General features: G+C 42.1%; 1 protein-coding gene across 19 annotated transcripts in view; it reads left to right on the top strand.

Moving 5' to 3' along the window:
* The first annotated feature begins 1,300 nt into the window (after positions 1–1,300).
* Positions 1,301–15,826, top strand: part of ARHGAP12 (Rho GTPase activating protein 12) — an 84,992-nt gene continuing 70,466 nt past the window's right edge. For 10 of the 19 annotated variants that reach the window (XM_054814663.1, XM_054814662.1, XM_054814660.1 and 7 more), the window contains exons 1-2: positions 5,785–6,127; positions 10,678–11,432. In XM_054814663.1, the coding sequence (XP_054670638.1) occupies positions 10,764–11,432 (669 nt within the window). In that variant the 5' untranslated portion in view covers positions 5,785–6,127; positions 10,678–10,763. Of the gene's footprint in view, positions 1,435–1,553; positions 1,660–5,031; positions 5,189–5,784; positions 6,128–6,164; positions 6,703–10,677; positions 11,433–15,826 lie in introns of those variants that run through there. The other 9 variants (XM_054814658.1, XM_054814657.1, XM_054814647.1 and 6 more) reach the window with 8 other exon arrangements.

Here is a 15,826-nt window from a genome sequence, read left to right as displayed (position 1 = left end):
AGTCCCTTGTGTATCTTCACTAAGCCTGAATTTTGTGCAGAATAATCAAATGAACTTGAATACGAGTAAAACATTTAACACACAAGGTTTTATTTCATTCTTTTTGCACAGCTGTGCAATATCTTTGTATTTATTTCTATTCTGCTTATCAGTGGTTCATAAACACAATTCCTTCCTTTTCATTAGACAAAAAATAAGCTGCTTAGAAATTAAAGACACTTCTCCAAGGTATAAATGGACATTTACATTGTGCTTTTTGAATATCAATACCTTTCATTATAGGTTTATCCCAGGAAAGAGATATTATTATTGAAATTATTAATTGTGCCTTTTGTATGTTTTTGCTGTTAGCTGAAACCACGGCTAGATCAAGACACGACTAGTTGTGCAGAGCTGACTAAGATTTAGCTTAGACAAAGGTCTTAAGCCAAGGTAGCACAAAGAAATGTCCTCCTTTACCCACTGTCTGCTTTAGCAGTTCCGTCAGAAAATTAATTCAATATCTTTCTCCACTTTTAATTCTGTGCTGCGACTCAGCGGTCTATTTTCATGCTCAACATAGAAGTGATACGGTTTGGAATACTATGCTGAAGACGAGAAAAGCAATAAACAGTTAAACTTCACAGGTACGTAGTGAGCCTGGTCTTGCTGAGAGCAGAATTAAAGGATCAGTTTGACCAAAACAAATCTCACTTTGTTCTTTAGTAATGCTGACAATCTGATAGTTGTAGAAAATTGTTCCTTTACTTGCAAACTGAGACTGCTAGTACAAACAATAGGCACATTGGAATTTTTGTCACAGCTTCCATTGGGTGATCTCAGAGACAGATCCAAATACCGAGCACTGCAATGACCACGTGGCGAATGAACAGAGCAAAGTAAAAAAACATGCGTTGACCGCAGTCCATTCTGGCTAATACGATTTACAAAAATAATCAGCTGGCAAGATTGAAAAATCTTACAAATTCCTCCCTGATTTTTCACAGTAAAACAAATTATCTTCTCTGAACTGTGGATAAAAGTTCCTCCTTAAGGCAGAGAACATTCCTTTGTAGTGTCATGGTGAAACAAGTTCTTCACTGAACTTCTGAGAAATCTGGGTTCCTTTTTCTGTATTCTTTACCTCTTTGTTCCCTTTTCAATTGATTTTCCTTATACTGCGCAGTTATATAAATAAAAATGGCTCATCTGTTAGTTGAGTCAGGAGATGGGGAGTAAATTGACAAGTTCGTGCAAAAAGCCCACAGGATCTGCACTTTGTTAAAAAGTGCTTTTGTAGTACTGAGAAAGAACAGAAAGGAGGAATTGATTGTAGGTCTATGTGGAGGTGGTAAAAGTATTTTTAGATAGAGGTGAGAGGCTAGAAGCTGTCAAAAAAATGAGAGTAGGAGCAGAGCAGACAGGAGATGCCCCAGGTAATGTGCTTTATATCAGGTAAGTTGAACCATTTTATAAAATACACTTGCAAGTAGTATTTGAAGTAAAATAAAAATATTTTCTATTTATATCAGAACTGTTTGCTTAATTAAGTGCATTTCTTTGTCTAAATTCAGAATGGTTTCTCCAGTGCGTATCGCTACTGAGGTTCTAAGACCAAACCCAGAGTAAAAGTCTCTGAAAAAAGGAGTGAAAACCCAAGGAAACAGCACAAAGAGCAAGGTGGGTATTTGCAGTATTTGCCTGTTAGATGTGAGAAAGCTTTTTGTATTTGCCTTCTCAGCCATTTCCTAAAGAAAGAATCACCACAGTTCATAATGAGATTAGTCTGTTTGGTAAGGAGGGGGGTGGCAAACAACGAATAAACAACCCGGATTTAATACCAATCACGTTTTAAGCAGCTCATTTCTGTTGGTTACCTAACATCAGCCTGGCATTATGAGTAACAGGACAGCAACGTCCAATCTCAGATACGCATTTCAAGTTAATTAAAACGTAACACGCAACTCAAATTACTGCGACTGAGGCATTAAATACTGGACAGCTGAACTTGTAGAGATTTGAAATAGAGAACTCAGAAGAAAAAAAAACAGCAGCAAAGTAAAATGAGAATTTACCCTTCAAATTTAATAGGCTCCAATTTTTTACACACATGACCCTGCTATTCCAGAACTTTGGATCTAAGGACAGGAAGGATCTTTTCTATGGCTAATTCAAATACCAAAAAAGGATTTTTCCAAGACTGGATTTTCAGAACTATGAAACTTGTTTTCTATGGGTTTGTGTTTTATGATAGATTGTAAGTATTGGGTCAACTTTTTCTCCACAATTGCAACATTCATAAAGTCACTTTCTTACATGGCTTCTCCTGCACCTCTATACAGCTGCCTGCTTTCACGAAACTTGTGGGAGCTTAATTACCTTTGAGACAACTCCCTTTTGGCAAACACAGGTAAATTTGGACAAAGGTTTTGAAGTTTGGCGTAACAGGACAGATAGACACAGTTCAAACACTGACTTTTCACGAGGAATCAGTTTACAAAGAAAGAGATTGATGTCTTTGTGTATGAGTTATAACACATTCAGAATGCTACAGATACATGAATTAAGTCCTGCAGTTTCTACCATAGCTCACGCAGACCACAAAAAGCAATTGTAGTTGGCAATTCTTTCAACCTGAGATTCGTGAGGTCACTACGTGTGCTGGATCTTTCCACCTACCATTTCCATATAGTCCCACCTGAGGTGTCAGTATGACAGTCATCTCCAGGAAAAACAAGGCACGGTGAGTAAAGGTTGTGAGCTCTAGCTCCTTCTACTCCAGTGAAATGATAGAGAAATCCTTCCCAGGCAGAATATGTAATAGATGCTAAAATTGGAACTTGGGCTGGACAGTTTATTTGTAATGTGGAATCCTTCATGACTGCACTTGGGCAGGGACTCAAAATTACATATCTTCTGGCACCTTTGGCTCTATTATGCACGTTGATATTACGCGGGACCATTGGTTCAGCACTGACTCAGAGGGAAGAGTGCCTCAGACTGAATCACTAATGCCATATCCTGCAGCACTCCAGCGAAGCCTTGGCAGTAAGGACGGATAATAACAATGTGGTTACTATGACAGATTTTTGAGATGCTTTTATGTATACCTCAGGCGTGTCAGTAGGTAAAATACCGTCAGCTTGCTCAGAAATACCCAAGTGTGCTAAGTATATTATTCTCTACCACAAAACTGGCAATACAGATAGAATCCTGTTAGACAAAACCATCCAACTGAACACCATACCCTGAATTACTCTGTATCTCTTCCACATAGATATAATTTACAATAGAATAAGTATGAATATGAAACTACTGACCTCTTACATATTTTTTTTGCCTTTTAATGATAAATAATGGACATCTATATAGAAGGTGGTGTTTCCGTTACAGTAGAAATACTAGTCTCCAGTTGGTTTTTCAAGACTCTGTGAATAACTGCTGAACGAGTAGGTGTGACAGTGGTATCAGCCTTACATCAACAGAATTTTAATAATGATGTTTTTTGGACAGACAGCCCAAAGTCAAATGATCCTTGGTGCCAAGGGGACATTTTCACAAGTATTCAGGCTAAGATACAAGAAGCAAAGCTTTAAGGTATTTGCTGTGTTTACTACTTGTCTTGCATGTTGTCACATACCACCTGATAAAAGGCATCACGGAAATATTGATATTGGAAATATCATCCAATATGAAAGTGTGTCCACATGTTCAGTTATACCTATTGATGCTATTTTTATCTTTTCCTCAAATAGTCTCTGTTTCTCTCTTTCTCTTGCTTGCACTCCTCAGGTCTCTTCCCATTGCCTTTCTTTCCCTTCAGCAAATCTGTTCTTCCCCCCTTTTGAGGATCTTACTGTCGCCTTCCTTCTTCCATGTGTTAAAATAATCAAAGAAAACGTTAGGGCCAACATTAGTCTCGATTAGAATAATAGAGCGCGGACAGTTTACAGCTCTCAGTGCCATTGTTTCAGGATGTTTGTGGATTCATTCAGATACCGCTGCATCAGTTACACTCAGTTCATGCTTTCAAGGTTATCTTTGCAACCACGAGGACTAGATACCATTTTTTTTTAAAGAGAAAGATAAGATTACTTACAGTTTGAAAATGCTGTGAAGGCCATATAAACGTTCCCAAACTGGATGTTTGACAACTTTTACTAATAGCATAAGAGATACTAAGCAAGTTAACTTGGACTAACTGAATAGGACTATGTCTTATTATTTCTTTTTGGTCAGACTATTTAAAAATTGCTGTTGCTTCAGTTATCAACTACAGAACACTCAGACCCCTGGTTGCAGTGAGGAAGGGGCGTAGTTTTTGTTTTCCATCTGTTCTTTTTGTCACGGACAGAAAGGCCCAGACATTTCGCATCACCGCGTGAATCAGATGACCTTACCACTCCGGCAGCGGCACTGCGTGACTTCAGCAGAGCACAATGCAAGTGGATGGCAGAATGGACGGACGCTCACCAATTTCACATTACGGGCAACATGCCTTTCGGGGGGCAGGACCCACGCCATCCGTCAGGCTGGAGCCCCTCCGGTTCTCCTTTTGGGGACAGGGCTGAACCCCTCTCTGCAGTCCCCGCGGCCGAGCGCTGCCGCCCACCCCGCCCGCAGCCCGGCCCGGCAGCAGGCGAGGTGTCGGGCTCAGCGACTCGCCCCGGGCACGCTGTTCAGGGCGGCTCTGCGGGCCTCCCCCCCCCACCGCGGCAAACCCGCCGGCCCGGACGCCGTGAGCCCGCTCCCATCCCCGCTCTCCCCACAGACCCCGCCGGCGGAAAGCGCGGTGTCCCCGAGCAGGCAGGGCTCTGGGCACCCCCCAGCAGAACCAGGCTCAAGACCGGGTGCGTCGCCCACCGAGAGCGCGGCCCACACCGCACGCCTACGGCGGCGCTCCTCAGGCAAGCCCCGAGCGTCCCGGCTGTACCGGCAGGGCCGGAACGAACCGGACCGAACCGAACCGGATCGGGGGGCGGGAAGCTGGTGCGCTGCGCCCGCCCCCGCCACACCCCCCGCCTGGCCCCGCCCCCGGCACGTGACACGGGACGGGTGACGCCGCCGTGCCCCGGAGCTGACACTCGGCGCGGGGTGGGCGGGCGCAGGGGCCGCGGCTGGCGGGAGGGGGAGCGGGGAACGAGAGCAGCAGCAGCAGCAGCAGCCGCTGCCGCGACCGGAGTGGGGCCTGGCCGCACCGCCGAGGCAGGTGAGGGGCCGCGCCTCTCGGCTCGGCGGGGGAGAAGGAGGGGGAGGAGCGCGGCGGCACTGCCGCCGGGATAATCGGGCAGGGCAGGGCGGCCCTGCGGCGGTCGGAGGGCACGTCCGGGCCGGGGCCAGCTTATGGTGGTGGCGGCCTCAGCCCCCCCCGGCGCCGCCTTCCGTCCCTCCCTCCCGTGGGGCACCGCCGGGGAGCGCCTCCCGTGCCAGGCGGCCGGCGGGGGGGGTCTGGGCGGCGCCGCCCCGCGGTGCCCCTGTTGGCGGCGGCTTCGTTCCCCAGGCGCCGCCGGGAGCGCTGAGTTGGCGGCGGCGGCGGCGGCGCCGGGAGGCAGCTCCGCACCTGGGCGCTGCCGGTGGGCCCGCGGTGCCGGGGGCGGCGCGGAGGCCGGGCAGGGCCGCCCGACCTGCCTTGTGCAACCGCCGCTCACCTGCTGGGGCCGCGGCCGGCGGGAAACAAAGGGAGGCGGCGGGCAGCGGCGCCTCGGCGGCCTTTCCCGGGCGCCCCCTCTGATCCGGGAGGGTCGGGTTTGATGCCCTTGTATTAACTTGAGCGCGGTAACTTCGGGTGGTTCGGCTGGGGTGAGTCGGTGCGGGTGTGCTGCGGTATTTATAGCCGGTCTTTGGAGTCAACAACTTAACAAAAGCCCGCAACGAGGAGCAAGTGGGCTGGTGATGCGCTGGAAGCTCGTTAAGGTGTGGGGTGCTGCAGCGAGGCTTGAAAAGTTGTCCTGACAGTTGTTTAAAATGCATCGCTTATTCAGTACTCTGAGTCATAGGCAATTATTAAGTGGTTACTTATTATGCCTTTGATTTTAAGGACGTGTGAGCTCTGGGAAGCTGGTTTACTTGGAAGCAGTGCTCGATTTACAACCCATGTTAGTAATCTCGGAGGAAACAGCAAAGGATTAAGCTTGTTTTCATAAAGCTTGTAAGTTGTCCGTGTTTCATCTATATCTGTTGTTCTCATTTGCATCTTTGCATCTATTTTTACAGAACTTTTGCATGCTCTAGATGCACAGTTTGCAGACGGTGGTTTTTACAGGCACTGATGTCTGCCTGGAAGTATCAGGTGACGAGTTAGTTGTGTTGGATAAAGAGTGGCGTCCCTTGGGAAGGAAGGTATGAGTAGGGTTGAGTTCTCACAAGGTTACTGAGGGACTGGTCTCCAAGCAGTGGCTGCTGTATAGCTTGAAGCCCCAAGGAAACTGCCCAGGGAGAAGCAGAATCATGAAATCTAGTGAGCTGTAGCCAGGGTATCTCAGCTGGCCTGAACTGATAAGAATTTATCCTAATTTAGCTTCAGTAATTGAGTTTATTTCTGTATCAGCACTGCAGAAGGGTTCGTTTCAGTAGTGGGTGAAGTTTGATGCTGAAAATGGAAAAAGATTACACAAGTCAACTGCTGCTGCTTTGTAGGACACCATGAACAAGGTCACACGAAGAAGTTTAAGGCAATCGGTTAATATTCTGGGTGGTATACTTATTATCTGTTTGTATTATAAAGTAAGTAACAATTCCAGAGCAATGGTGAGTAAGTTTTTTTCCAAGAGGAAAATAAAAGAAATAGCAAAAAGTCTTTTTAGTGTATCTCAAGTCTCAATTACCTGGTTCTGGAAGATCAGAAGAAAATGCTCTGTGTCTGATAATCTCAAGAGAAGTATGAAATACCTATTGTGTACCTTTTTTTTTGTGTTATGAGTTCTAGGATAATGCTGAAGTTAGGGACGATCATATCTAATATATGATCATATTATATATATATATATCATATATGATCATACTTACGATTTTATGTCTATGTGTGTTAGGACCGTGTTTCTTTCAAGACCATTTGCATGTGCTTCAAGATCAATTTAGCGAGCATCGTTCTGCAATTAAGCCTGAGTGCTGTAGGGTTTAAGTTGCCCTAGGAAAGGCTTGCCTCCGAGCAAACCTAAAGCTCTCCCAGCCCAACCCGTCTGAAGCTGTCACATTGGGGTTTGATTAGACAAGGTCTCGTTTTGTGGGGACGTACGTAAAGTCTAGCTAGAGGCAAACGTTTGCATGCAAAACCCCTGATGGTACGTGTGCATCCCCCCCGTGGGGAGAGGCCGTGCCGCCCTGGGAGGAGCGGGGAGAGGCTGGGCCCCGGGGCAGGGCCGCTGCGGCGCCCGCGGGCGGTGGGAAGGGAGGAGCTGACCTCTGCAAACACCGAGGGCTGCCAGCCTTACTCAGCCTTAGCTGAGTAAGAGGTGGGAACGGTTCCAGTCGGAAATCGGGAGTCCGAAAAGATCCACGCGTGGGTACGGAGTGAAGGATCTCGGCAGGGTGCGTGTATGTAACCACGGGTGGCCTCTCATCGGACAGCGTGAATGCCCGTGAAACGGCGCAGTGCATTTCCACCTGGGGATGTGGCCCGCCTCACGTTAGTTAGCCTGTAGCAACCAGGGTTTTCTTCGCCAGAAGTGTGGCCTGACTCTGGTTCTTTGTATTCCTGAATAAGTTTTCTTATGTCTTCCTTGTCAGTGGGGCCGTTCATTGTTACTAATGTTTTAATCAGGTGCTGAGACTTGATTTAAGGCATTAAAGCATGCAGATGTTCTCTGTGGAAATAGATAACTTTCCATGCTTGTCTAATTTGGGTTCTTCAACCTTCTTTACCAACGTGGGTGCCATCCAGCATTACAGGCAATGGTAAAGGAAAAAAAATAGTCGGGTTACAAGGTCTGACCTCTGTATCGCTTCAGTTATTGACTAACAGCACGATGAAGTCAGTACTCCAAATGTCAATATTGTGCATTCACATCTGAATTATTCTAAGCCCCTTACAGCAGAGGTTTGGCTGAGGCTTCCAGGGCTCTTTAACCCAAGTTCTACAAGACAGATACATGGACCTTGAGAGGACATTACTTACTGTTAACTATACCCTGGGCTGTGCGTAGGGTACAGGCAGCCTGTGGCATAACAGCTGCATTAAAAAAATTCAAACAGAAAGTTAATGCATTTGAATCAGTGAAATCAAGGGCATAGTAGTTGTTTGCAGATGTACAGGGTTGATGTTGATCTTAAACTTACTGAGAAGGATTTCCCACCTATAATGTAGGTATCTCTTGCTTCTGTCTGTTGAGTCAGAGAATTAGAGCCTTGCTTGATTCTGATGATGTGATCTGTTTATAAAACTGTTGTAGCATTCTGGCCAAACACAGAACACAGCCTGTCTCTTTTTATCTTATGTTCAACATTACCAAATGTTTGCTATTGACTTGATAATTTTGCAGCTTGGATGAAAGAACAAAAAATTGTGCTGATTTTTGTTGGGTTTTGTTTTTGGTTGGGTTTTTTTTTTTTGAAAGGGATGAGGCTGCAAAACTGATTTCAAAAGTGGATAGAGCTATTTTTGTAGCTACTGTATTTTATTTAACTTGTAGTTCTCAAAATTCTAATTTTTTTAAGCATAAAATGCAACTTATTGAACCCAGCTGTCTTGAAAAAAAATGTTAAGCATGCATTCTCAATAAATAGTTACAGGGAATTTGCAAAAGAGAAATGAAAAATCCAAGTTTTTAAACGTTTGGTAGCCCTGTGGGAAACCATAGGCTTATGTTCTCTTTTTGGTTTCTGTATGGGAGAAGGAAAAACTCTGAATTTGCCCTCGTCCTACGTTTCAACTTCCAAGGTAGCAGGCCTTACAGGTGGACTGTAACTCGGAAATACTTGCATTTTTCTGGTCTGTGACCTTGAAGCAGTGAAAGGGGTTGGTAGCAGCTTTGAAGAAGTGTTGGGAGGAGTCAGGGTTAGTAACGAGGAAAAAATAACATTTGTATGGCTTAGCTTCCAAAACTAGGAAGAGAGTGGGAATGGCTGCAATTTCTTCATGGTTACCTTCTGCTACAGTTGCTAAACAACTGCAGAGCTGAACTTAAAAATACCTGTTTTGTGTAGAACAGTAGGTAAGCAAGTTGTTTTGTACCGAGGCTGTAAATAGACTATAATGCTTTGAATTTCAGTGTAGCATTTTATGGTAGAGAGAGTAAACACGAGAATCCTAGCATTCTTTTCTACTGCTTTGTGTTCCTGCTGTCAGCTTTGTTGAATGTGGTACCATGACTCCAAGTCCTCCATAAAGTTGTAAGTCTGACCTTGTGATTCCATTTGGAGTCTTGTAAACAATGGTTACCTGTAGGAAGTGCTTCCCGGAAGTAAAATACAATGAACTGTGGGAGAGAGAAAGTTTAAAGATGGGCACTTCTGTCTTGGCATCATAGTTGAGCTTTTTAGCTTCTCTTTCTACCGAGTTATGTGGGAAATGCGTTTGTGGTTTTTTGTTTTGTTGTTTTTTTTTTTTTTTTTTTTTAAGGCTCAGAGCAAATGGCAGAAATGGTGAAAGAAAAATTGAAGAACTGTTAAAGGTTTCTGTTTCAGCTGTCGCCACAAGTCCTTTTTTGCTGGTGTTTCAGTCCTTAGCCCTGTTTAGGGTAGCTGAGTTGAGTTCACCCTGCGTGTGTGTGCCTGCATGGAATTGCATTAGTTCCACTCTGTGGCAGGGTAAACACTACAGATCTCATCACAAAGTCTTAACTTGCAGAGCTGCAAGTTTATACATAATTTTTCTCATTCATGAAACATGCATTTAAAAAAAAAAGATTTATTTGTTAATCTTTATGAGATTAAATGTGGCAGCATTTTACTTGAGTTCTCCTACATTCTATTTGAATACTGCAGATCTTCCCCTTTACTTACATGCTTTGATTTTCAAGGTTATCTTTCATGTTAATGTACTATGTTGTGTTCAGCGTAAGTTGGCAAGACTGATGCTTATCCACTCATGAACTGATGTAGCATTGATGCTATATGATTAGAGACAACTTGGAGTTCATGGGTGTGGATACAGTGGTGGTTGTCTGCATTATAAGATGCTGAAAGTACTTTTCAACATTTTCATGTATTATCAAGTTTTGGTTTTGATTCGTAGTCCTGTTTCATTATTGTTGGGATTTTTGATTGTGTTTTCCGTTTTAGCCCTTAAACTTTTGGTTAGATCAGGTTTTCTGTAATGTAAATACCACAAAAAGCTCTCTTAGGAGCAAAGTAAATATGCAGAATTTAAACCACTGAAACCAAAGTATCTCGGAAACTTTGAATACTTTTATCTAACAGTACCATGGATTGACTCAGACTAGTGTGTCCCGTCCCCCCAAGTCGTGTCCCCCCCCCCCCCCCGCGATGATTAATCAACATTATTTAGTAATAGAAACAACAGGATTAATGAGCCACTTGATAGCAGGAGGCTTGTGTGAATAGGAGGGTTAAATCGGTGACTAAGTTGGTTTGCTGACTTTGTTTTATCACTGAGAAAAGTATCTGAAAATCTTCCATTTTGCCTCAATTATTTAGTCTGAGGTTGACATAAATGGAATAGGCAGGGTTATTTTTGAAATTATTTTCCTCTGAAGTGCTCTTAAACAATTATTACATATACATTTTTTTCCTTTCTTACAGCTCTGATTATTAATAGGAAAATAACACTTCTGAAACAGAATGTTGCCTACCTTTTGCCTGAAAAGGTGAAATATTTTCAAATAGAAATGGCTGATAAAGGTGGGAAGATCCTCCCAGGACAATTGTACATTGAAGTGGAGTACGACTATGAGTATGAGGCCAAGGACAAGAAAATTGTGATTAAACAAGGGGAGAAATACATCTTAGTGAAAAAGACTAATGACGATTGGTGGCAAGTCAAAAGAGATGAAAATTCCAAACCCTTTTATGTGCCAGCACAGTATGTGAAGGAAATACCACGAAAAGCACTGATGCCACCTGTTAAGCAGGCAAGCATGCTGCCAAATAATGCTCTGAAGTTGACACATGGATTACAAAGATCAACAGAAAATGTGAATAAGTCACCAGAGCTTTCTAGTTTTGGAAAATCTTCTCCAGTTCAAGTGTCTTGCTTAGTTCGAGATGCCAATCAAAATCTGGGACTGAACACTAGCCCCGGTCAAACTCTTGGTTTAAGTCTGGACCTTACCTCGAACAATGGAAAACTTAACAATGAGTTGCAATCTCCCAAGGTTTCCAATCAGTATAGAACCGTCTCCATGGGTCATTTCCCATGTCCAGAGTTCTTGGAAATAGAGAAGACCAGCTTTTTGCATGAACAATCTTGTGATTCAGCAGGAGAAGGCTCAGAAAAAATTCACCAAGATTCGGAGTCTGGAGATGAACTCAGTAGTAGCTCCACAGAACAAGTGCAGGTAAGCTAAAAAAAAAAAAAAAAAAGTCCCTGTACGGTTGTGTGTGTGTGTTTTTCTTTTGTTTCCTTATTGCCATAATTGCTTGCTGCTGTTTTGAGATTTATTTCTAATAAATTCAGATTAAGTAAAAATGTCTTATCTCAGCATGAACTGGTTATTGCAGTCTAAACAGTTGATGTGTATAGCTCTATTCCTTGCAGAAATACTTTGCTTTGTTGATGAATTCCACTTATGTTATGCTGTGATTGAATGTTACAGAAACACTTTTTTCTTTCTTTATTAGGATTGTTTTGAGATGATGCTGAATTTGGGTTCTATTTTCTTCCAGAGGAAGGGAGCCTACTGCAGTAACTCTTCACTTCTTGGCTTACTGAAATAATATAATAGTGCTAGTTACTGTCAGCTTTTCCCAAGTATGTGTATAGATAGCGTGAGAGCTTTAAATTGATGTATTAGTGGGTTTAATAGTTTAAAAATGGTACACTTAAGATTTATATGGAGTTTAATTTCTGGCTTGATCATTTTATTTGTAGACTCTTGTTGTAATGAGTCAGCCTTGCCAATTTTGCTTCTCACAACTTTGCTCTGGATTAAAACTCAAAACATGTGAGTTTGTTAATTAGTATGGAAGAATCTCAGGAATGGTGTACTCCCACTTCAGGCTAAAACTGAGTATTGATGGCCTTTCTCCTTAGTAAAAGCATTTCTCTCACTTCTTAATTTCTTTTTTAACAGGCCTCCCCCACCCCCAACAAAAGATTAGCACTCTGACTTGGATAATCAGGTCACTTCTGGTACCAGTAACCAAGTTAATTAGTCTATTGAAATCCAAGTTTGTTCTTTAACCAGTGATGTATGTGTACATACAAAATTATGTATGTGTGTATATACATAATCCCCCCCCATCTTTCTGTAGGGAGATGTTGAATTATTTTGAAATTCAAAGGTTAAAAGCTCCCTAGTCTTGAACTTTCTTACTCCGTAATGTGAAACTGTTGTTGCTTGGGTACAAACTGATCATTCTAGTAAATGCCACTTGCCAGCGTATATTCAGAGTGCCAAAGGAACTCACGCAAGTGTGGTATTCAAATAAAAGTTAATCTAACTTTAGAAATAAAAATCTTATCATGGAGAGCTGGGAATCAGTACTTTGCTAATAAGACACAAATAAGACAAAGCTGCTTAGTTAATGAGTGAGTGTGGGAAGATCTTAAAGATACAAGATTGATTGGGTGATTTATGTAGTCTTGAACTGTATGAGCTCATATATTTATTGAAATACTCATCAGTAGTTTTTCAATATCCTACTCTACTTTCGGCCTCATTCTTGAAATTCAGAGTTTCTCTAGTTATGGGACTTAAAACCTCTAATACTTGTATCTTTTATGACCATTTTATTTTAAACACCCCCAATAATGATTAAATAGGATTACTGAATTTAATTTCTATTTTTTTTTTTAGTAATTTCTCGCTTATGCAATGTGAAGATCGATCAGTTTTCTTGCATTTTCTTTACAGCAGTGTCCTAGCTTGCTGTAGTTGATATGAGCCACTTTGAACTTGGAAGAATAAAATTATTAGATGCTTATTTTGGAAGCATGTGTAGTAGCCCATCTACTGCCATAGTAATTCATTGCCAAATTATGAAAATACTAAGGAATGTTTAGAAAGTATATCCTACTTTAAATAGTTTACCACACTAAAGTTTATATTAGATGTTAAGACAGTTCCTTGTACTGTGTTGACTATAGTTTGATGGATCTTCTCAGATGTAGATGAAATTAACGTTACGTGGGTGTCTTCTGTCAAACAATAAGAAATGTATGGCCTGCTACTCAGTTTCCACTGGACTTTGTGACCATTGATGCAGTGACACTAAGTCTTTTCACCTTGCTCCCCCATCCCGCTCCCCTGTCCCACTCCCCCAAATATATTTGACTCAATGCTCCAACCTATTTATAAGTTTGGATTCAAATTGGGCAGCTATGACCATATTTGTAGACTTCACTGGGTTATGGAAAGTCTGAAGATGGACATTTTCACAGTGTTTAAAAATTACAAATCCTAAAAATGCTACATATCAGCTGTGGAAAAAGCACGGCAGTTTCTGACGGATGTTATTGAAGAACTTGCCGTTATCACTGTCTTGGGTGGCAAGAATGCGGATGCTCACTGTGCCTTGCAGTTGTCTTATTTTAAAAATGTGAGGTAACTTAATCTCATCATGCGCAATCACAAGCTCTTTAAATACAATGAAAATGTTTGACATTTAGTAGCCATAGAGATTAAAGCAGCGGTAGCACTGATGTCACCGTTAGCTCAGTCTAGATATTCAGAGCGCCAGCCTTCTCACTGGAACAGCCTCGCGTTTTTTTTAGAATTCTTTCAATAATGAGCATTGTTTAGTAGAAATCAGCTGTGCAGAAATTAATGGCTCAGAAAGCTGTTTTTATTGCTCTTAGTCTGTAGCGAGAACATCAAGTTCCCAACTTTCACGCACAAACAGGATTTCACTTCACAAGATTGACTGTGGTTCTCCCTGCCCTGCCTGCTGTGGAGTTCAGTTTTATGCAGTCTGCATTATAATAAACTCTAAGCTACAGGTGTTTTCTCTTGAATTTGTAAGATGAGAAGCTAGAATGACCTTATTAATAATTCCTTTGTGTAGGTGATTTTTTTGGGGGAGTTGACGTGATAATGTTCAGCCCTAGCCCAACCGTCAGTGTGTTTTCAGTATCCTGAATACAAATGTATGAGATTCTTCTAAGAGGTGGTTACGTTATTCTCTGAAGATTATCCTCCTTCTCTTTTCCTGTAATGAAGTGCAAGTTCTGCAGTTGTACAGTCTTGAGCTCGTAGGCTTGCTGGCTGTGGAAATACTCGAAGATCCAGATTCTCCAACGTACTGCATAAAGGAAGGATTTTTTTAGCAGCTGAAATATTATATGAAATGAAGGACAGAGAGGTGACAGTGTGAGCAGAAGAGTTTTCTAATGAAGATGTTAGCAAATGATCTGGTTAAGAAAAAGATCAGGACTGGGTAATAAATATTCCTGACATTTTATGCAAAGAAATTCTGACTCTGGTGCATAAGGCATTGTAAGAATCAAATGTTAGGGACTGGAACTGTAGGAAGGCTGGAGGTAATTAGAGGACGTAGGGCTTGAGAGGAAACAAGCTTCAATTTAACCAGATGTAAATCTCTGGTGGAGATGGTAACTGCAGGTAGAATTGGAGTTGAATGAAATGGTTCAGGAGTGCATAGCTGGCCTTAAAAATCACTGACCTGGTGGTGGTGGTTCAAGCTGTGAGAATCAATGAAATTCAATAAAATTTTAGGAAACTGGTGTCAGGTGTGATGCCCTGATCCCACAGGAAGGGCAGAAAATACTCCTCAGAGAGGCCAGGGATGGGGGAAAAAGGAAAATTTTGAAAGAGAGTTCTGTAGCAGAAAACAGACAATACTTGAAAGAAGGAGGTCCCAACAGTATGCACTAGACCCCTGAGTAATTCTTCTGAAGAAAAAAATATTACATGCTTTGGCATGCCTAAACAGGAAAGAAAGGTTGAAGCAAAAGTGGAAGGCATTAAAAGTGGTCTTGGAAAGGAGCTTTGGGCAGTGTTCACAGGTAAAATCTACTAACAAGTTTTGAGAGAGAGAAGGTGTGCAGATGGGGAAAGAGTTGTGTAAATTCAGACATCGTGTCAAGAATGGTTAGGTGTTATCTTTCAGGATGATACTTTGGAATAAAATCATTATGACAGAAATTAAAACCTGCTTTCAGCAATGCTAATGCATAACCTATGTGAAATAACTTTGTTTCTCCTGAGCGTCACCTCCTTGCCTGTCATAGGAGACATAGAATATATTTAAGAGTAAAATACGTGCACTGTCTTAATGTTGCTTTTTATGCTCATTAAAAGTTACTTTTAGTAGCAGACAGGTTTTAATCGTTATAAATATAGACAGTGACCTATTTGCAAAGATTGTTCTGTCTTTCATCCTCTTTAGTAATTGACTATTGCATAAACTGTGAAGCACTAAAGGGGATTATCACCAGGATGGCTGTTTTGCTTTGATTAATTCTTAGTAAAGATCTTGCAAAGAGATCTTTCTGTCTTACCACTGCGATTTCTGTGGGATTACTGTAACTTTTTTAGTTGAGAAAACAAAATTTTTTGTGTTTCCATAGAAGTTGTGGGAGTACATCTTCGGGAGATCTTCACGTTCTTGACTTTGTCACTTAGTTGGAAGACTAGTGCCAAATCATTAGTGTTAGACTGCCTTGCTGGTCAAACGTTAAAGCTCTAAAATAAATGGCTATCACTGGTTTTGTGGGGCCTGGAATTAATTTGTTTCTATTTTAAAAAAAATTCATGCTATTTTTTTATTT

The sequence above is a fragment of the Grus americana genome, chromosome 2 (assembly GCF_028858705.1).
Source record: "Grus americana isolate bGruAme1 chromosome 2, bGruAme1.mat, whole genome shotgun sequence".
Taxonomy (NCBI): domain Eukaryota; kingdom Metazoa; phylum Chordata; class Aves; order Gruiformes; family Gruidae; genus Grus; species Grus americana.
Note: the sequence above shows the minus strand (reverse complement) of the source record. Positions and strands in the feature narration are given on the sequence as shown.